At 33.5% G+C, this 22,206-nt stretch overlaps 1 protein-coding gene across 3 annotated transcripts in view; it reads right to left on the bottom strand.

Moving 5' to 3' along the window:
* Window positions 1-390: 390 nt before the first annotated feature.
* Window positions 391-22,206, bottom strand: part of LOC149412338 (UNC93-like protein) — a 105,072-nt gene continuing 83,256 nt past the window's right edge. For all 3 annotated transcript variants that reach the window (XM_089646082.1, XM_089646081.1, XM_089646083.1), the window contains 4 exons: window positions 9,463-9,628; window positions 7,234-7,501; window positions 2,846-3,042; window positions 391-2,456 (listed from right to left, as the gene is read on the bottom strand). In XM_089646082.1, the coding sequence (XP_089502208.1) occupies window positions 2,325-2,456; window positions 2,846-3,042; window positions 7,234-7,501; window positions 9,463-9,628 (763 nt within the window). In that variant the 3' untranslated portion in view covers window positions 391-2,324. The remainder of the gene's footprint in view (window positions 2,457-2,845; window positions 3,043-7,233; window positions 7,502-9,462; window positions 9,629-22,206) is intronic.

The raw sequence follows: 22,206 nt of genomic DNA, 5'->3' as shown, positions 1-22,206 counted from the left end.
TTGGATCTTTCTTGGTTTCCAGTGGGATGTCGATATTGAATATTTATTTGAAATGAATTGTGGAAGTACTAATTTTAAAAATATATAGTAACCATTTGTGATATTTTCTTCCTTGCCTAGTGTCTCATCTTATCGGTGGTTGCCAATCATCCCTCAGCAGGTGTCAGTCAACTTTTGATAATAAATAATGTGACATAATATATTCCTATATATGAGGTTATGTATAAATAAGGTGACGATTCACCATTTTGGAGTGTGTTCGAGTTTGGATGTACAAACAATTAGGAAGAGGTGGGGAAAACATGTAAATACATAACAAAAATGATTCTTATAAGATTTGGCTATGTTTTCATGAAAGAAAAGTGGATGGACCAAATAACAACACATCGGTACGAGTAACATTTTTATTAAAATATGTTGATCAAATATCACTAAGAAAACCTACAGCTACTGTATATTAAAGTTAAACATGTATGTAATAAGTACATCTACGTATTATTCACAATTTCACATGGAACATTTCATCACTTGTTTGTACCTAAGTATAAATTTCTCCTGGAATACTGATTTTAAACAATAAACACTAGAAAAGTATCGTAGCAATCGTAATGCTTTCGCAGAAATTGCTTTTTGTTTGTTTGTGCCGCAGAAACTTTTAAAGTGCAGATTTAATCTGATACAAATACTAATGGTCGGATTACTCTCCTCCACTTATATCACTTTGCAATCACAACTTGTTTGAAGGCTTCATACCGTATAACAAACATACTCTGCTCGTAGGTCTCCCACAATCGTCCACACATCTGAATATTCAACTGGTTTCCTTACTAAACTGACATTTTAAATTGATCTGATACAAGGTCAATAAGCTTCACATGATTTGGTAAAATGTAAGTCAAGCTATAAATTGAAAACATGGCAAAAATTTTGATGGCGTTTACAATACTATATATTCGGATATTGATCTCTGTACATTTATCCATAGTCCATAACATAATATGACGAGGGACTTCACCCTTGTCGAAGCAAAAAGTTTCCTAATGTAGGTAATAAAAAATCATGGCATTTTAAACATAAATGTATGGATTTAACAAAGAAACTTAATTATCCCCATATAATAATAAATTTTGAACCATCGAGTTTCAAGATCTATGTTAAAGTCGTTAAAAACTAAAAAATAATAAATCATCAAGACTGGAATGCTTCCATTTTTTAATTTTGTGTGTGATTAATGACAAAACATGTATATTGCAAATGCTTGGTATAGCTTATTCCAATGACCTAAATACATGGAAATTATATAAAGACCGTCTCTGAAGTCTTGTGGAAATTCTGATAATTAATATGAAAAACAATGTTTTTAATTTAATTTAGAAATAAAACAATACAATAAGAATACAAGTAAATAAGTTGCACCTTCTTCATAACTTTTACTGTAGGAATTAAACTATCGTAACGATAAAATAAATTATTTTATTCCATAATTTTGAAATATAAAAATAAGTGCATTTTAAATATTAAAATACAGTTTGGTCAAAAGTTCTAAATATTCTAATTAATCCAAAATGAATAATTAGTATCGTACATTTCGACTCGCAAACTGAGTAGCCAGTACGCAAGTTGTAAGACATTCAATTATACATATAGATGCTCGTGTATTTTATGATTTTACTTGAAGGTAATTTTTTAAAATGGGTTTGAATAAATTTGGAATTCTGTATTTCCTGGAACGTAAAAGTTGAAGGAACGTGACATCATTAATTTATTCAGGTAATACATAGACTAGCGAAATGCTCTCAATCTTTCATAATTCTCGCCTTTTTGTAAAAAAACCTATTAATACTTTTATAGATTTTAGATTATCGAAGGATAATCGTTAATACTGACGCTAAAATGTACTGATTCAAAGTAGACCAGGTAAACCTCTTCCACTTTCCGTATATTAATGATTTTATTTGAAAGTTGTCGTGATTTACGCTGTACGACTATATAATAATACCATACGAACTTTGGTATACTCCAAAAAAAAAATAGAACGACCGATAGCTTTAGGATGAAGGATGGAGTAAACGGATCTTTGCCAACCATTTAATTGGATCAACAAAGTCAATCCTAAAAGTTTCTTAAATGATTCACACACCAGACCAAGACTCGTTTAACTGAAAGTTCTTAAGATTAATCTACAAAAATAATACGTTTGTATAAATAAAACAACAATTAACTAATTGATTTGTCTACTAATCCTTTGCAACGACAATCAACGCCACGTGGAAACTATCTGTGTATAAGTTTCTTCAAATAGATAATTAAGATCATGGGATTGTTTAGAGATGAGTGATGATAATGTTGTCATCGATTTCATCTCTTTCATCGTCGACCTCTTCCTCGGTCTGGGCGGGTCCTGCGTTCATAGGGGTGTCCTCAGCGGCCTTGGCAGCAGCCTTCAATCTGCGGCTCTGTAAACAGAAACACTCTTGTTAAATCCACTAACTTATCTCTCATTGAACGTAATGATCCACATTAATCCACTTGTTGCGTAATGCAACGTTACTAATATAACCGGAGATGTTAGCTCGTCCGTTGTCTTTAACTTTGATGTATTTGATAGAAAAATATTCAATACATAATATTATTATGTGTTATTTAGCGTGTCTCCATTTACTAAATAATGCGGGTGTCAATATTTTGATGGTTGTACACTCATTATATTTTTATTATGAATATTTTTAGATTTTTGATACAAGCGTATTTGCCGTACTTCCCTCGAAATATAACGAAATCAAGAATTTCAGGACAACCTTAAAAATTTGAAAATTTTCAGTAATGCTGTCATAAATGTGTGTACCTTTCTCTTATGCAGGATCTCCACAATGACATATCCAAGGAACCCGATGACCAGCACGCAAAGCATAACGTAAAGCTTCATTCTGGCGCAGAGATTGGTTGAATAAGCATAAGCCACGACAAAGCCGACGGACTCCCACAGGCGGTAGTTGGAGAAGGCTGCTTCCTTGTTCCTGCGGAATAGGGTTCCGTACAGTCCTGGAAACAAAGAAATATATCGGTATTATAATATATTTAACATATAATTAAATTGTTACTTCTGTTTCAAGTTTTGTCTACTAGAGGTCGCTTAACTGTAGAATGACGTAGGGTAACCTATCACGGTAGGTAAGTAAATAGAGGGATCTAGTGTGCTTTATTTGTGCAATTGAACACAGATAAGTGAATTATACTAGATAATCTAAGATAATTAACTAGGTATGAGTATGAGTATGAGACGGTGTTTAATTTACAGTACCTTATTATTTATATTTAAGTTAAAATATAAGATGCTCCCGATCCCGAAATACATGTTAATTTAACCTTTTTAATTTTCTTTTCACGAGAAGCTGTGGAGATTTAAGACTTCCGAAAATAATTTTATTCAGGAACCCAAAATAATTATTATATTAAAGGATTTTAGAACGCTATTTTAAAGGATTCAAGATATTCAATGAACTACCGACGAAAGCTAAAAGCATTGCAGCTTTCCGTGGGTTATGCCTAAGTGTTATAGAATTTCTATATTTATATATATATATATATATATACATATATATAAATAATATGTAATTTTAATATCTAAATAAAATAACAATAATTGTTATTTTATTATTATAAAAGAGTGTACGCGGTGATGTTTGCGACTAATTGTTGCATGTTCACTTCGGAAACCCAGCCAGATGGTGTAGGAAAAACATTTCCTGCAGACCATCGCCTTTTTAATTATCTAATAGATGAAATTGTTACTATGTAACATCATTTTAACATTCAGCCTTCGATACTTCATTGGCCAATTATTTAAAAACTGCTTAATAGGAATTTTTATCATTTATTTTTCTAAAGGGAATTATTTGATATTTTAAGTATTTTATAAATATTTTTTCAGTGTACAATATATGATGTTATACACGGTGTTTGGAAAATTTTTGTACAAATGGGAAATTTGTGAATTTACATGACGTAGAGAAAACAAAAAACATATTTTTACGATCTTTTCGATTGTTTATTTCTTTTCTTTGCTGCAACTAAGGGGTTTAAAAGACTTACAGAGTCCAAAAGACAATAAAAAATGGTAGCTGTCCCGTACCGACAGATTTTTTTTCAAATTTAACTTAACACATTACAAATTTCGGACTCCATTTATTCAAAAACGACAACTCAAATCGAAAGGGCCATACTGCAAATTGACGATAACTGTGAATGATTCACCAATTTCCCGCTTTTACCACTAGTGTCGGAACCGATTTATAGCAACTAGTTGTAAATAAAACAAAAAAAAACATATTACTGCAGGCCGTTCATCTCATGGCGGGTACCAACTTATCCCTTACCACTTACACTTAAGTATATAGCCATTTTAAAATTAATTAACGAAATCTCCGAGTTTACCCATCAAAACTGATAAAATTTATTTAATACCCGTGTTTGAAAGGGTAAAAATATGGTTAATACTTTAAAAAACAGAGATTAAAAAAAACCATGAGCTTGAAAAGCTGTAATTTTGTTTGACACGCTTTTGAGAAATTTGATTAGTGGGTATAAAATTATAGAATAAAGTACTGAATGTCCTGCAATTAATCATCACTGTAGTACCTCTCTTGATAGTACGCTGACAGTTGGTAGGAAATATCTCCTGTTTATTTTAATGATGGAGTAATTACGGTATCCGAGGTAAGCCGTTTAGGTACTTTGTTTGGTTGAAAACTATTAAAAGTGGATGACAGGGGAGTAATGACATCATGTGTACAAAGGTTTTGGAATTGTACGTTGTCTTTCCTTTGTCGTGCGTGTTTCCCATTTGCTGCAATTGTTCACATTCTCTGTTAACCGACAACCATGGAATAAAAAATAACAACGGTAACACTGATGATATTGAGTATTAATAAATTAAGATATTATTATTTTTACGAAACATGGTTAGATCATGAAACTTGATACAAATGTAATAAGCTTGGTTAGCACACCATTAAATAACTAACTGCATACAATTCGAAAATGTTATGTTTTTCAATAAGGGGCTTTTTTCTTCTTTCTTTCGACATAAAAACGAATTAAAATATTCCAGAGTAATAATACACATGTATAGGTTTAGACTCAGTATTTGATAACAATTTACGAATAATTTTACATATTTATAAATAGGTATTATTCTGAAGAATTTGACTCTTCCATATTTTGATAATGAGTCTTTCATCTACAGTAAGTAAGTTTAAGATCTGTTTAAGTTTTTTATTTTGTAAGAAACGGATGACATAAACCTATATTTATTTTCGTAATGATCTGAGTATGCTTTACCATGGAATACTCGTATATGTACAAATTCACCATTATTGGTATCCATACCTGGTGATTTATTTCGTTCATTGCTGCGCTGAGTCATCACTGAAATGGATACATGTGTATAATCAGTTTTTGTTGCTTTTGGTGAGGTTTGATTGAAATTTATGTATTGTAAAGTAAAAGTAAATTTAAACACATCTTCTTGACTGATTTTTTTTTATCGTGAACCAAAAAATGTTCTGTTTTTTTTTGCTATGGAATAAAGACTTTTAATTGAAATGTTAAAGATATCATATTGTCGTTACACATTTTAATCAGTTTAAAAATAGAAGAGATCTTGAAAAGTTATTATTTTTCAACTAATTATTTGAGTGGTGCCATTTTTTTTTTATTTGCATGGGATTTTTTTGCAGCACAATTTGCAAATTATAATATTTTTAATCTGTTCATTCATCAAACATGAAGATATCACGTGGCAAAATTATTAACAATTAGAGTTGTTATCAATTAGGTACTTAACGTTCACGTAAGGCAGCGAACATGATACTACCCATGAAACTAGGTACTAGGTAAATAGGTAACAATTTAGTCGTAGCATGTGTTGTACCTACCCACACACATGAATTAAAGTATAGTGTTTTGTATTGTGATCACGATATAAAAAAATGTATTGCGTAGGAAGCCAGAATGCCGTGACAGGGGTTGGCTAACTTCGGACACCGGAGAGAGAAATAATATGACTGGCGCAGAATTTTACAGAAAAGTCCCATATTTTGTCTATCATTATGAGTTTTGGAGCTTTAAAATATTCTTTTAACTATAAATAAGACGTCATATCGCTGGTTTCAATGTTTTATATCGTTTATTTAGTAAAAGCGAAAAAAGAGTGTCGGTATTATTAGTGATAAAACAATAGATAAATACATAAATTTCAATCAAACCTCACCAAAAGCAACAAAAACTGATGATACACATGTGTCCATTTTAGCGATGTCTCAGCGCAGCAATGAATGAAATAAATCACCAGGCATGGATACCAATAATGGTGAATTGGTACATATACGAGTATTCCATGTTAAGGCATACTCAGATCATTACGAAAATAAATATATATGTCATCCGTTTCTTAAAAAATAATGATAATACCTATAATAGCCGTGCGCATTAATTCAGAGAAGAATGCGTCTCGGAAGCCGAGGTTTATCTACCCCTGACCTAGGATATGATATATATTTACTTGAATGCCTAATGGCACATAATTATTTTGAGGATTGACATACTAATGATATGTTATTGCCAATATTTATGCATTAGGTTTGTACCTACCTAATAATACTGACGACAAATAATTTTTTTCCTATACTACAAATATTTGGCATTTAATCGACAAACAAAAAATTCACGCTTAATAGAATTTTTTAAATAAATATAATTGGTTTAAACAAATACGATTTCCAAAGTTTTGCAAGGTTTAGTGTTTTACGCGTGTCAGCTGTTTTACCTACCAAAAGCATTGTCAAACTATTGTGAAGCCATGAAGATCTATTCAATTTATTTTAAATTCATTTCATGAAGAAAAAATAAGCTAATAGGTATTTTATACTATTTTTTCTGCTAAACATTTCAAAAATTATCCTAAAAACATTATTTTCTTGGAAGAAGGTTTGGAACACTCAAATGGATGAGGTTACGTATGAGATGAAAGTAAATGGAAACGGAAAGAAAATAGGGAAGAGCACTGAACACATGTCTCAAACGCTATAGAAATGATCCAATCATTGAGAGTGTGGTAAGTCTATGCCAATTCGAAAGTAAAACTAATGTCGCCAATTTACATGACTTTTCGACTCTTAGGCCCGTAGAAGTTGATGGAAAAGGGAGGAAATTGAAAGAAAGATCTCATCTCACCGTTGACTTGGGTCTGCCACACCGCGTCTCCCACTCCCCACAGTCCGGAAATAGCGTAGAAGGCCAGCGGGTTGTCGGGGTGCGGCCTCCACACCAGCAGCACGCCAATCAGGCAGAAGTGCACGATGGCGCCGAGCACGATGATGGGGATGCGGCCAGAGAACTTCATCACGGAGCCGAACACGAGCGAGCAAATGGCGTTAACCACCCCGAAGCAGATCATCACGTAGCCTATGGAGTGGATTCCCAAGGCGCATGAGACGTAAGCCTGGAAAAGAAAATTAACCAAATTATAACATATTCAAATTAAAATATTTAAGACCTTTCATCGACTATTATTTTAATTTTGAATACGAATTATATCCATGGGCAAATTTTAAAAATATTTCGGTGAGTTTTTTGAAATGATTTGGTAATTTTAAAAGAAACTTAAGTCTTCGGCATAAAAATAAATTGAATTTTTTGCTTGAAAACCTGGAAAGAAAAATTACTTGAACTCGATATCCATAATTATGATTTTGCATTGGACCTTTATATACTTTTTAGTTCCACTTTTTCACAACACCCAAGATGGCACCATCCAATAACGAATAATTGTCGCTAGAGAAGCGACTTTAGTATTTTAGTTACACAACTACACCTAAACCTAAGATACCAAGAAATCAGCAGATAAAACACACCACTAATCGTCAAAATTACATTTCATAAAAAAAATCTCTCAACTTTATTAAATTCATTGATAATATTTTGAAAAATCTTCAATTTATACGAGTTTTGTTTTGTAAACAAAGATGCATATTTTTCCTCATTTTTTTACCGCATGTTACGGAGAAATAATTTGCATTAAAATGTTATTAGGAATTTGTTATTTATTGAAGAATTGTGGACAATATGTATTTATTTTAGAAATTATCAGCCGTGTTAAACAAAGAATGCCGACTACACGGTTGGTGGCACATTTTCACAAATTAATTAATATTATTATGGCAATTTATTACTACATTCGTATGCACACGAATGAATAGGTAGGTGGTACTAGACGTCTTTGTAATACAGATATCGCCATTTGACTTGATTGAGATCTCCCTTTGATCCTCTCCAATACCCGTGTACCCCGTTGGATCACCATCTCGTAGGTTGTTGACATCATCACTCTTCGTTCTTCTTGCTACATTGGTAAATTTGCCAAAATATTATTGTTTTTATCACCACAATGCAATCCGAGGATGAGTTTTATCGTACTCCACGAGTCTTATTCACAGATCATCTATAAAATAATTAATTCACGAATATTTGCATAATGGGGCTGACAGATTACGCTATACTCATCATGGCTTGGCTAGGTCAAGCCACGAGAATATAGCGCGCTATATATATATAGCCCAGTATAGCCCAGCATAGCATGACAAGAGGTATGGTGCTGCTAAATGATACCTCTAGGTCTCTTGAAATTTTCAAGATAGGCCTTGAAGATTTCAAAAATCATTTTACCGAAGAACTCTAAAATATCGGTTATTGTAAAATGTTTCATTTAACGCTTTGTATATTTCATGTATATTGTAATAGGATTGAATCAATCTGTAATGCACAAAAAAAATCTATATTTATATGGGCTTTTACGAATATGTACATAATATTAAATCAAATAAAACACTTTGTTTATTAACCACGACTTTATTATTATTACATCTACCGGTTTCGCTACGGTCGAGCTTCATCAGGATGTGAAATATAACTATTATATTTCTACTATTATACTATTATATTATATTAGTTATATTTCACATCCTGATGAAGCTCGACCGTAGCGAAACCGGTAGATGTAATAATAATAAAGTCGTGGTTAATAAACAAAGTGTTTTATTTGATTTAATATATAATGTCTAACCACAAAGTGATTGCTTCCTACGAAAAAATGTACATAATAATTCAGTGAAATTAAAAGTAAAATATTACTAATTTACTTGTAAATTATTACTATTAAATTATATAGGACCCATGCAGAAGAAAACTATTATGATAACTTTAATTGCAATTATTATTGAGATATGTTTTTGTAGCCTTTTGTAACTATATTCCGTGTACTTGAATACATTTAACACATCAAAGATATTCACGAGGATTAATGTAAAAAATCATCATGACCCGAGAGCACAACTTGGTATGCTGTTTAAAGTGACACCAATATGTCCACAGGTATGGAAAATAATAGGCTTGATGTATAGGTACCTGGGTGAAGTCAGCCCCGATGAAGGCCTGCTCCATTCCGATCCAAAGAGTAATGGGGATCAGCAACTGCTGGTTAGGTTTCTTCAGCTGATAGGCGGTGGCAGATAGTAGTTGGATTCCAGTTAACTCTCCAGTACCATCGGACTTGCGCTGTTTTTCTCCATATCTGTAAAAAAATAATTATTTTAAAACAGATGTCTACTTTTATAGCCAGTCAATAAACAAGGCAATTTAATAATATCAACACAAACATATGCTAAACACTGGATTATGTTTTCTGAAAGTTTGTGGTTTTAATTCGGTTTCGATCAGATTTTACCAGATTGAACCATTCATTAGTCTGGACCGGTCCATACAATATTTCCAAAAATATCCAATCGTAAAATTTTATAGAGCAACCTTTCGTTTTGTGGGATTTCCGGAAAACATATTTATTAAAATCAATATGATAATCAGATGCATTCAAGTGAAACATATTTCAAGTAAATAATTCGTTTTATGCCACTACCGTAAAAATCGTAGAGGGAAAATGTAAATATAATGTTTCTAGGTCGGTTACGTATTTGTTTGATTATTCTACATCCAACACGTGAGCTTGATATGAATTTGAAGTGGAATGTCACAAAAGTGCGCATTACAAAAATATTTCTATTATTGTGCACAATTCATCAATAATACATATCTACGTACGTGTTTTTTCAGTGGTTTCTGGCACTCGCATGTTTTACTCAAGAAGTATAAAAATCCTTGTACATGAGGCATGGGGCGGTCGTTACAACACAGAAAAGAATGATTGCATGAAATAAAGCAAATAGAGGGCGGAATGCAGACGTCACTATAATAATATATTTGGAAGCAAGGGTGAAAAATCAACCAGATTTTTTTTAATTATAGATCCAGAAAGAATTCAAGGCCGCAATGCATTAGGCGGAAGAAATATATTACTATTCAAAATTATTTTGTAATCGTAAAAACGATTAATTAATTTAGTGATCAGTTTAAAGTAACGTACGTCTGGGGTACCCATTCAAAATGATTGCGCAGCTGGAAAGTACAAATACATATAAAGACGCCAATGTATCGGTTACCTACCAATGTTGGAAATCTTTAAATGGATAAAAAATTCTATCTATAGAAAAAGTAGATTCAAAATTTTGTCGAAAATAAATATTAACCAAATTCTGAACAAACTCATAGTATTAAAAGACTCAAGTTTAAGGTCAATGGAAATCACATGAAAGCAAACGGAACGAATTTTAAATCAACATCGGAACTATAACGCAGTGTTCTACCATTGATTGAAAATTATTTGCTCTTCTATAGGTAAAAGCAAAATATTTTTTCTTTATAAAAATACTATATACCGGGCATGTACCCTGCATTGTTGGGGGTTATCCTTAGGAGATAGACGTATACAACCTCAGCTTTTTTTGCAAGCGTTTTTAAGATATACAATTTCGTAACACATTACTTTGGGGTATCTCGTAAGGTTTAGCCAGCGTTAGCAATGTAAGCACCCAAAATATTTTTAAATATAATAAGTATGTATTGAATATATAAACCTTCCGGAAGAAATTCTCTAAATGGTACTGAAAACACTGAAAACCCTTTCAAAATCAGTTGCATAATTTCGAAAAACTAAGCACACAGACGATGAAGAATAAATTATTATTCCACTTGTTAATTTATTTTTATTTTTTATAGTGAATACCTCACAAGAGTCCCAACTGCTCCCGTCTGGAGCCAGTGAGACTATGGCATCCCCAATTGGGGGATGTTCTGAGGCTGAATTTAAGTGGGGAAGGGAAAGAGGAAGGTGGGGAAGTACCTGGCTATTCAGATCTAGTCACTAAACACGGCTAAAGCCATTTAGAGCAACGTTTCAATTCTGAATGGTGGTCTTACACCAGGGCGATAACTGGTAGTATCTTCCACTCTGGAACGTGCCGCAAATATACTATATATTATTTTAATTAATTAATTGTGAAATAACACAAATTAATCAAATGAAATTTATTTGCGCACGCCGGGTTCGAACCCGCGACCTTCGGAATGGCAGTCCAATGCGTTACCACTGGACTATGCCCTCCGTCATTAGCCCTGTTCCGGTAGATTTTATTGAACTCTATTCACAATCTACCAACCTACAAGTTAAGTTTGCCCTCGTGGAAACGTTCTTTATTAAAAACTAACTTCTATGGTAAAGCGTCTTTTATTTCGTTCGGTAATAAGAACCGCGGGCCTTACTTTGGTCTCGTCGTGAGGGAGGAAAGAAGCCATTACTTCATTAAATTTCACCATCACTGTGCCCCTCTGCAGCGCATACAAGACTTTCGACGTACACCACTGCACCTACATCCTACATCACAAGCGTTCCAGGAACATCCTACCTAATTTTTTTTCAATCAATCAAAGTTCTAAAAAAAATTTATAAAGTCCGTGACTCGTCAGAAATGTCATAAAATAATTTCGTGAACATAATGAAGAACATCCGCGTAAACACGTAATTGCAAAATGGCAAAAAAGTCAATGTGTATTATGTCTGATGCGTTAATGTAATGACTAATAACCGCCATGAGCAATTTATTTCCAATGGCCACGAGCCATTCAAAATTATTGATACTCAAATACAAAGTGGTGTTCGCAATCAGAATCCACCAAACTGTTTGAACACACAGGTAATAAAATAATACAATTAGCTTCTTGGAAAGCGTTATTGCTTTTGGGCCTCAATGAACCGTTGGTAGTGTTTGAAAGAGTAAATAGCGCACACAATTCTAATGAGAGAAAATCAAACAGGACATAGGTATGTATTTGACAAGTGCCTGAACGATTAAAAGAGACAGTAGTAAGTATTCAAAGATGGTTAGAACCGGAGATATGTAAATACAAATGTTAGAGGGAGCTCGCTAATTTAAAAAAAAACTATTGCTAACAATTAGCGAAAATAGTGAAAATATTTAATCAAATAGAACTCGTTTGAAGTAGAGCTTGGATTTAAAAATACACTGTGAATTTTTTCATGCCCATAACATATTAAATAACAGAACAAAACATGTTTTTAATAATTTTTGGAGCTTACTTTGCGTTTTTTTTTCCATCGAGGGAATTTCATATAATTAACGTTTCGGCATGACAAATGTATTATCTTAAAAAATGAGATACAAAAGAGAGTTATTGAACTGTCTAAAGATGACGTTGAAAATGTCGATGGTCAATTCAGAATCGTTAAGAGGAAGCTACAAGCCAACAATGTCTATATTCTTGGTATACCTTATATTGTAGGAAATAGGCATTAAAATTACTTGACAAACGGAGTCTAGAAACGTTCGATTTTAAGCACAAAACTGGTTTTTATTTAAATTGTAAATAATTTTATAAGAAAGCAAAAAAGTTAATCAAGTGAAACTGTCACAGATAATTTTAGCTATAATAATGTATTTTTTAAAAGTTGTTTCCTTTAGGCGTTCATACATTTTTATTGAAAAAATATTTTTTTTAGTAGTTTACATTTATATTTTTTACTAAGTATTTTTTTTTGTTTTCTAATCAAGCGAAATGATAGGAAAACCTTCAATTTATCTAAATCATATTTTTGGTATTCATAATGTACACCAATTCGTTACAAAGATTAATGAAAATAGTGATTTGGCATTAAGCTTCGCCTTGTAGTTAAGTCGCTGTGTTGATTGGCGCATTATGAAAGTAAGTTATACGACAAGTGCATGGGATCTCAAAGATGTCTCGAAGATCCCATGTGTTGTTCTATACATAAGCTGACTTATTTTAAAATAAATTGTATAGATCCAGAGATTAACTTAAACAAATATTTTCCTAAAATATATATTTCGGCGGGCTTCTAAATAAACAAAGTAAAATTCATTTAGTGGTTTATTTATACCTAGTTGTGAAAGTAATCTTTTTATTTTTCTGTGCCTTGTTTTGTTTCATATTTCGTTTATTACATTTTTACATTTCTTATTTAAATTACGAGTACCTTTATAATCTTAAAAAATATTATGTCAAAATCTCTATTCTGTTAAATTCTCAAGTTATTAATAAGTTGTCCTCTCCTAACCACAAGCGCCAGCTTTTGTAGGAGAGCGTATAAAATATGCTTTAATATGTTATATTTTGTAAAAAAAATAAATTATTTTATTTATTCCTAGTTGAGAACGTAATCTTTTTTATTTTTCTGTGCCTCGTTTTGTTTCATGTTTGGTATTATCTTCTTCTTCAATGATATCTAACATTGATGGGCATAATCGTCAAAATAAGTCAAAAAGAAAAAGTTATTCCTAAAATGTATTTGTTCAGGATAATTGCTTTACACAGAAAGAAAACTCACTAAACCAAGTTAGGAGGATGATACTAAAGTAATATGATACGATAGGTACTAAATAGGTGCTATTTAACAACGTTACCACGTTACCGTTAACCACTTACGGCCTGGTATATGTGTTCATTTAAAGCTCGGCTTGACTGGAATGTGGAGCTTAGCAAGGCTTGAGCCGTATATGGGTCGGAAGCCGAGATATCAGCAATATTACATTATTGTCTATGATTTTATAAGAGGAAAGTACTTTTCTATGCTGCGTGAGTAGTATATCTATGCTCCTGCGTAATCGAGAGTTCGAGAACTTTCGAAATGTCAAATGTTTTAGGCGGGCTAATTTACGAGTTTATTTATTTATAAAGTTCCCCACTTCAATCGGCATGGCATTTCAATGTACGCGAGGATTAATGTAAATTGTAGTTGTTTTGCTGTAGTCAATTCACTATTCATGAAATTGTGACAAACAAACATCTGAAAACACATATTGACTTTGATAAATTCCTCGTATAATATTTTACCAGACTATTTGTCTATTTTAGATTGATTATCAATTAAAAACGTTAACATCCCCCATCGCTCGGTGATTGTAACCGTACATACTTATAAAATTATGCAATTTAAGTATATTTCGTTGAGATTGGAGTACGTAAACGTCAAATTTGACATTTGTTACTGCTAGCGCCTCGGTGTCCAAATAGGGAACTATTCTGCTGCTTGCCAAGGCTTAAGCGGCCGGTTTGGCTCGCTTAAATTTGCGCGAGGAATGTCGCACACAGCGAGGATACGGATTGACTGATATACCGACCCTATGACGACTGTTCCATTAACCACGTTCTATAAATTATTAACCGTATTAATAAAGCACTGAGATGTTACTTACCCAAACTTAATGACATTTTTTCCATTCTATTCTTTCCCACTAATGTGCCGTGCCGGTGTACAGGACATAGTAATATATTATCGTGAGTCTATATTAAGTAGGTTAGAAGTATTAATTGTGCTCAAATGGAATAGTTTTCGCATATGTTTGTATCCCGGGAATGTAATAATTTAATCAATAAAATGTTGTTAACAATTTTCCCCGTATTTTTTCTATGAATAAGACCTACCTAGTGCTAATATATTATTATCGTTTATACTATTCTATAGAAAACCTTCGATTGGATTCCAAGATTCGACAAGCAATTCCGCTCCTACGCGTGGATGAATGAGTCTATTTTGAGCTCTGTTATCTTGTATTTGTTACATATTCATGTTATTTCCAGTTCAAGGTAAGGTGATAATAAGGTTCAGCATCACAATCACTAGACTCAAGCGGGACTAGCTGGGCATGTAGCACGACTAAAAGAAGAACGCTGGAAAATGAATTCCAAGCTGATTCCGTGTTTGAAAAGAAGGAATATCAGAGAACGTCCAAAGATGGGATGTACGTTGTTAGTGAGGTAAAACTAGAGATATTTGAGGAATATGTCCATAGATGTAAAAATTCTTCCAAGTCTTTTAAGGCCAACTTGGTCAGTTTCAACTTCTCAAAAACCCAAGCGTGTCTGATTTCGGCAAAGAGGGAGATCAATGACTGTCTGGTGCAATTTGATGGGAGCACTCTCCCCAATAAAGACTCCATTGAAATGCTTGGAGTTACTATATCAGACCGGCTCAAGTATCGGGGATCCATAGAAGCCCGAGTAAATCAGGCCTCCAAGAAGTTGGGCGTCTTGTACAGGGCTAGGAGATTCTTCAACAGTGACCAGCTGCTGACCCTGTACAAGTCTCAAGTCCGCCCAACTATTGAATTTGGGAGCCACCTTTGAGCTGGTGCCCCAAAATACTTAATAAACCTGCTTGAATCTGTGCAAAGGAGAGCGATCCGTCTGATTGACAATCCGTTGTTAACAGACCGATTGCCTTCTCTAATGCATAGACGCAATGTAAGTCGGCTCGTATGTGGAACGAGCTACCGGCATCTGTTTTTCCTTCCTCCTATAATCCGAGCCTCTTCAAGGACCGCATTAACAAATCCCTTCCTACAGCCCCTACCTTATTCCGCCTCACAACGCCGCCCAACCGGGTGGTGACATAGTTCCCCTGTCTGTACACTGCACAGGCAGGGACACTCTTGTGAGGTGTCACATAAAAAAGTACCATATTGAAGAGTAAACATTAATGCAATTATAGAGGACTTAGCTTGCAAAAAATCCGCGACGCTGCACCTGTCGCTTTGGACCAGTAGGCTACAAAATACTAACTGAATTCAACGAACAGGGCCATAATATGCTCATATTGGTTTTGCCGCTGAGAGCTTCGTTTTAGTATATGTTTTTGAGAAGGAGAGCTTACAATGGGGCTATCAGCGGCATGCCTACATATAGGTATGAAATTAATTAGCTTCTACTCAAGTTCTAGTTGTAAATCTACGGTATCGGCTACTGCGTGGACTTGATGTGTCAAATTTGCTAGTCAGTCATTGTTACGGATATGATTGTGGGCATTGTTTGTGCAGCCATTTTGCCAAATCAATGGAAAATTTTGTATCCGTGGAAAATGTCCATCCGGTGGCAAACTCACCCAGGGGCCCCCGACTGGTCTATGGGAAAATAAATATGACCCACATGTGGTAGGCTAATGTTAATATTTTAAAATGCCTTCATCGATCGAAAGTGTAATTAGAAATTATAAATATCTAGGCCAGCGCTTCCCAAGCCAGAACCAAATTTATATTTTATAATGCTACCACATCATGTACTATCATACACTTTAAGATACTACTTTTCACTCCTATACCAAACTATAAAGCTAGTTCTCGTCAAAAATTATCTAGATAATATAATACATCTAATGTGTGATAAATTAAGTGCACTATTTATGAAATTGTGACGAACAAACCGGTGAAAACACACTTATTTGTCAATTATGATTATCAATTAATAACATCAACATCCCTCATTGCTAGACGAATATAATGGTCCGTACGGATAAAATTAGGCAATTTACGTAAATTTCGATGAAATGGAAGTATGTAATTACTTACGTAAAGGTCATATTTGCCATGTCACTGAATGTCTCACAAAGCGAGGATACAAAAAGACTTATATACCGGCCCACATATTTACTATTCATTGGTTCAAGTACCAAATAGTAAACTCATAACTCGTGTACATAATTAAATCGAAGATACCGCTTACGAATCTCAATTTCCTTGGAGAATGGGGAGAGGAAGGCTGTAATGTACCTGAATATATCGATACGGTAACAAAATATAGCGACAGCCATAGTGTTGTATCTCATCATCGATGCGATAATGAGAGTAAATTCCACTCTCGAACGAGGTGAGAATAATTAAAACGGTGTATAATCAAAAACGCGTATAAATTTAAAATTTGTCCTAGTGGTGTTTTGAACCCGTGACCTCTGGGACCAGAGTCAAGGATTTATAACTCTGCCATGGAGGTCGTCAAATGCGTTAGTAAGAGTGAAGTAATAATATTATTATTACTGTTGTGATAGTCTAGCTCTAGGTCTCATTCATAATCAAATTTATTTTAATTGTTTCTTCATCTTATTTATGTCTCTCACTTTCTTTACATTATTTTAAGAGGTAATATTATAGTTGTTTATTTATACTCAGTTTTAATTAATACGGACTGATTGTTTCACAGAAATTTTACAATTCTTCAAATTCCATAATAAAAATTCCATTGCTTTGAAAGATTTATTAGTTATTGAGTTGTTTCATCATGGGCCGGTTTTTCCACTGTACTTGAATAATAACAGAACTTGAATAGAACTTTAGAACTTGAACATTAACTTTAAAATTTGATGAATTGTTCAAATTCTGCGAAACAAGCCGTCCTTGAGCTTCTTAAAAACTAGATGATTTAATTATGATTTTTTTCAATACGCAGTTTTTCTTCCATTTTACCTCTAGCATTGACCACATTTATGTGAAAAAAACTTTACTAGCGGAATCTTTTCAGGTTGGTTAAATACACTATAACTATAACATAACTAAGTATTCAGATCTAGGTACCTACCTTTATTTTTCATTTAAAAATATAAATACAGTTCCAGATCAGACGACCGTTGTGATATTATTGCATCACATGTATTATTTATCCTGGGTGTATTATTTAAAAAAAAGTTAATTTTAACGGAACAGAGCGGTGAGTGAATTCATGTATAAAATATAATATAAAAAATCATAAAGTTTAAAGATTGTCTTGATAAATATAAAAATATACAAGCAAGACTACAAAAAACAAAAAAAATTAATCCAAAAAAATTATGTACAATTAGCATTTGTGTTAAGCCGGAACTACATGTAGCCATTGGCTGAACCGGTTCAAATTAGGGGGACACACGACCGAGCCGAGCAATGCCGAGCCTGGCCATTTTGATCTGTATCACCAGCGAGTGAAAAACTCTCATGAACTAAAATCATATTTTGGACACCTACATAAAATAGATTATTCTATCATTAAATACATTCGTAAGAAATAATACAGGTATTTATTTTTCACATCGACGTGATTTCACGTCTGCTTGTTTTTTGGCTCGGCGATCTCACACACTTGGTTGAGCCGGCGAGCCATTAGCACATTTACCACATACGGCCGTGCCGAATTAAGAATTTTTGACTCGGCTTGGTGAATTTCGAACTTACCGAAGCTATGCCAAGCCATCTGAGTTTCTCCACAAATTATGAGTTTTGACACGGTGCGGCGCGGGGCCATTTGGCTTACTGGCTTTGCCGTGTGTGTCGGGTTTTATGGTAGCCTGAAGGAAAATCTCCAGGTATGGTGTAGGTGGCAAATGGTGCTACTGAATTACATCCTGGACGAGAGTGTTCTCGGATTTATAATATATAACATCAATAAACATAAATTTGTGTTCTAGATACAAACAAAACCAATGAGATACAAAACCTCTGGCGAGGCCAGCTTTACATAATATTAGTTATTAAATTTGTTTGGGAACTTTCCTCGTCCGACCGCCTTACTCTTTACGCATTCTGAAACGTGATCCTATTAAATGTCAATAGAGCAATTACAAATTTTAATAGTGAGAAAAATAGCTACCACCTTGCTGTTTTCAATATTAATCATGTTTCAATATAACTTTTCCTCGTTGAACAAAGGAAAATTTGAATCAACAAACAGCTTTCTCGAACTGTAAGATGTATATTTCAAAACTCCATAGCTCATTATATAAATGACACCGCAAGCTGAAAATAATTATAGTGTTTACCATAAAAATCACCACCAAAAAATCTGTGTAAAATTCATGACGCCAGAACTCGCTGTTTGAAACAAATTTCAGGTTTGCAGTTGACAAAAGTTATTCATATTAATCTTATAATAATAATCGTACAAGTACCACGTGTGACAAAAATGTAAATATAAATTAAATTGAAATTTATTAATTGTGGACATTAGTGGATTAATTATTATTTTATGTTGTGTGTTGTGGAAAAAAACAGTCATATCAGCATTATTAGATTGTAATAACAAAACAATATAATATATGATTTAAAATGATTCGTGGAATTGATTGACGTCAGAAACCAGATTCTCCGTAAAAAAAGAAAAAGTGGATCCTATTTGTAAATAAAAAAACCTACAGATGTGCATTTCAAATATCATTATCATCCGACTTATGTTTAAAAATGTATTTATTGCATTATTTTTAAATCAGTATAAATGGTCTCCGTTATACAATTATGTAGGAGACATATCCTACTTCATTTTGACTGAGCTTTTTGTACGTAGAATCATAATTCTCAAACGGTGATCTCTGACGTTACGAAATTTTTTGTTAGAAATTTCAAGCAATCGGCAAAATTTCGAAGCAACCGTTTTTTCAGGTTGCAATGTCATTTCAATCATGAGCTGCGATGCTCTGAAAAATTTATTCAACTGACGAAAAATAAAACGTTCTGTTTGTTCCAATTTTTTTCAATTGATCACCTAAAATATTCACGTTTATATTGACATTGCATCCTGAACAAATAGTTTCTTCGAAATTTTGACAATTGCTTGAAATTTCTGGTTCCATGATAATTCAACACAGTGACAATTCAACACACTATTAAAAAGTGACATAAAGTCATTAGAAACGATGAAAAAAATATTTTTTTTAACCTAACCTAACCTAACCTAACCTACTTAACCCAGTTAATAAAGTTTTTGTTTCCTCACTTTCCATGACATTTTAAAGATGTGATGAATTATCATTGTGATGATTATTATTATAGCTCCGGCGAAGCAAGGTAGTAACTAGTAGTTAGTAAATTCTTAGGTAGGTACTAGTTACATAATAAAATAACTTAACTGAAAAAACGTCATTTTCCAGTTAATCTTAGGTATATGAGAATAATAAGGAAGGTATTTCCGAAGAATTACCATTATTAGGTGTGTAATTGCTGCCAGAGGAAACGTGCGGAAATTTAGCTGGTCTTGTGACCAGAGTGGCACTTTATTAGTATTAAATTATATAATCTTTCCAAGACGCCTTCCATTGAAATGCTCGGTGTAACTTAGTGACCAGCTCAGGCACGGGAGTTCCATCGAAGCCAGCCAAGTTATCATTTCAGAAGCTGGCCGAACTGCACTGTACTTTAAGGCGAAGTAATGCAAAATCATGTGTTCTGAGTATGAAAATCTGATCACTTTTTTTTAGATGCTTTAATCAAATACTGCGAGTATACACATTATATTATGTCTTTTTATAAAACACAGTAAAAAAATATCATGCCTGTAAAAGCTGCTTTAAAGTTCAAAATCGCCTTCTTACGAATCCCTTTTCGGTTATGGTTGTATTGTATAATGTTTCAAATAAAGTTAAAACATTTAAATATTTGCAAAATAAAATAAAACACACTTTTCGGTGATGTGACAGGCGGCTAATGTTAAGCGGGAATTTAAATCTAATTGCAATCTACATAAGGAGTGTTATTGATTGTGGCCCGATTCCAAATGTTACACGATGTCATCTTAATAATACACAACTGCTGACCCTGTACAAATTGCAAGTGCACCCTACTGTTGAATTTGGAAACCACCTCTAGTCTGGAGCCCCAAAATACTCGAAAGAGTCGGTGCAGAAACGGGCTGTCTGTTGAAAATATTCCCCTCTCTTAACAAACGGATTGCAATCCTTAGAGGACAGGCGTTTGGTAGGTATGCTGTCCTTGTTCTACCGGTATTACAATGGAAGATGCTCCGATGAACTAGCGTCAATGATTTCTTTGGCACTGATGTTTAGTCGGGTAACACGTTAAACGCGCACCCAACATATGTACATGGTTAACATTTGTCTCATGAAAACGGGTCGCTTCTACGACTCGTTTATGAGTTCAACAGGTCGGCTGTGTTTCTTCCCTCCTACAACATGGGTCTCTCCAAAACTTATGTTGACTCCTTCCTCGCCTCAAAAAGCATCTGCCACATTACAGGGACACCCTCAGCGTGGCGGGTGTAATAATACTAAAAGTGTATCTAGTATGAACTAAATAAAAAAATATAATTACAATTTAAAATTTTGAGAATAATAAATGTAGGTATTCCTGAATACAAAATGTTAATAATGACAATGTTACGTAAGTACCTACAACGTTGAAGATCAGTAGGATTTAGAGTTTAGAGGTCCAATTATAAGTTCTACCGAGCCGAACCCTCTGATATGAAAATATCTGGAGTCGGTGAATTATTTTCCCATTTGATCTCTGGTGATTTGACGTGTTGTTTTTGTATTTATTATGCTTATATATTGCACTTGCATATTGTGAATTGACTAGATGATCATTTGTGGAAAAGTGTGGAAGGGTTTAGTTTTTTCTGTGGGGAAGATTTAACCCGGACATAAAGTCGGAAAAACAGGTTACAAGATTAATTTCCGTTAAGCGTAAAATATAAATTTTTAATGGATTTGTTTAATTAAAAAAAATAGATGTTAAAACCCTCATATTAATTATTATAACAACAATATTCAAACATTGTCAATTAGAAAACATTTTTTTTTGTTTTTAAATAATAATGTGTTTGCAGGATCGCCCCTAGCCGGAGTCAATTGCATAAGATCAGAACTGAGTGCGATTTATTTTAACTCTTGTCACATCGCGGCCAGACCGAAAGAATTTCCATCGCTTCAAACAAAGCTTCATCGCACAACGGCCTTACCATTGATATGTATTGTTTATAAAGGAGAAACCTTACTATTTGTATTTTTGTTTGTTAAACTATCACGTCCAATGATCATTTTCCATGTTGACATTGAAATCCAGAATTAACAACACTTACGTAGGTACCTATTGCGTCCTGCTACGGTTAGACGACTAATTGCACAGAACTACGAGGGCTTCTTTTATCCACACTGTTTCATTAACAATTGATTGCGGAGAAGGGAATCGAATG

Source organism: Hesperophylax consimilis, chromosome 23 (assembly GCF_061612785.1).
Source record: "Hesperophylax consimilis isolate HC1 chromosome 23, BYU_Hcon_1.0, whole genome shotgun sequence".
In the NCBI taxonomy this organism is placed as follows: domain Eukaryota; kingdom Metazoa; phylum Arthropoda; class Insecta; order Trichoptera; family Limnephilidae; genus Hesperophylax; species Hesperophylax consimilis.
Note: the sequence above shows the minus strand (reverse complement) of the source record. Positions and strands in the feature narration are given on the sequence as shown.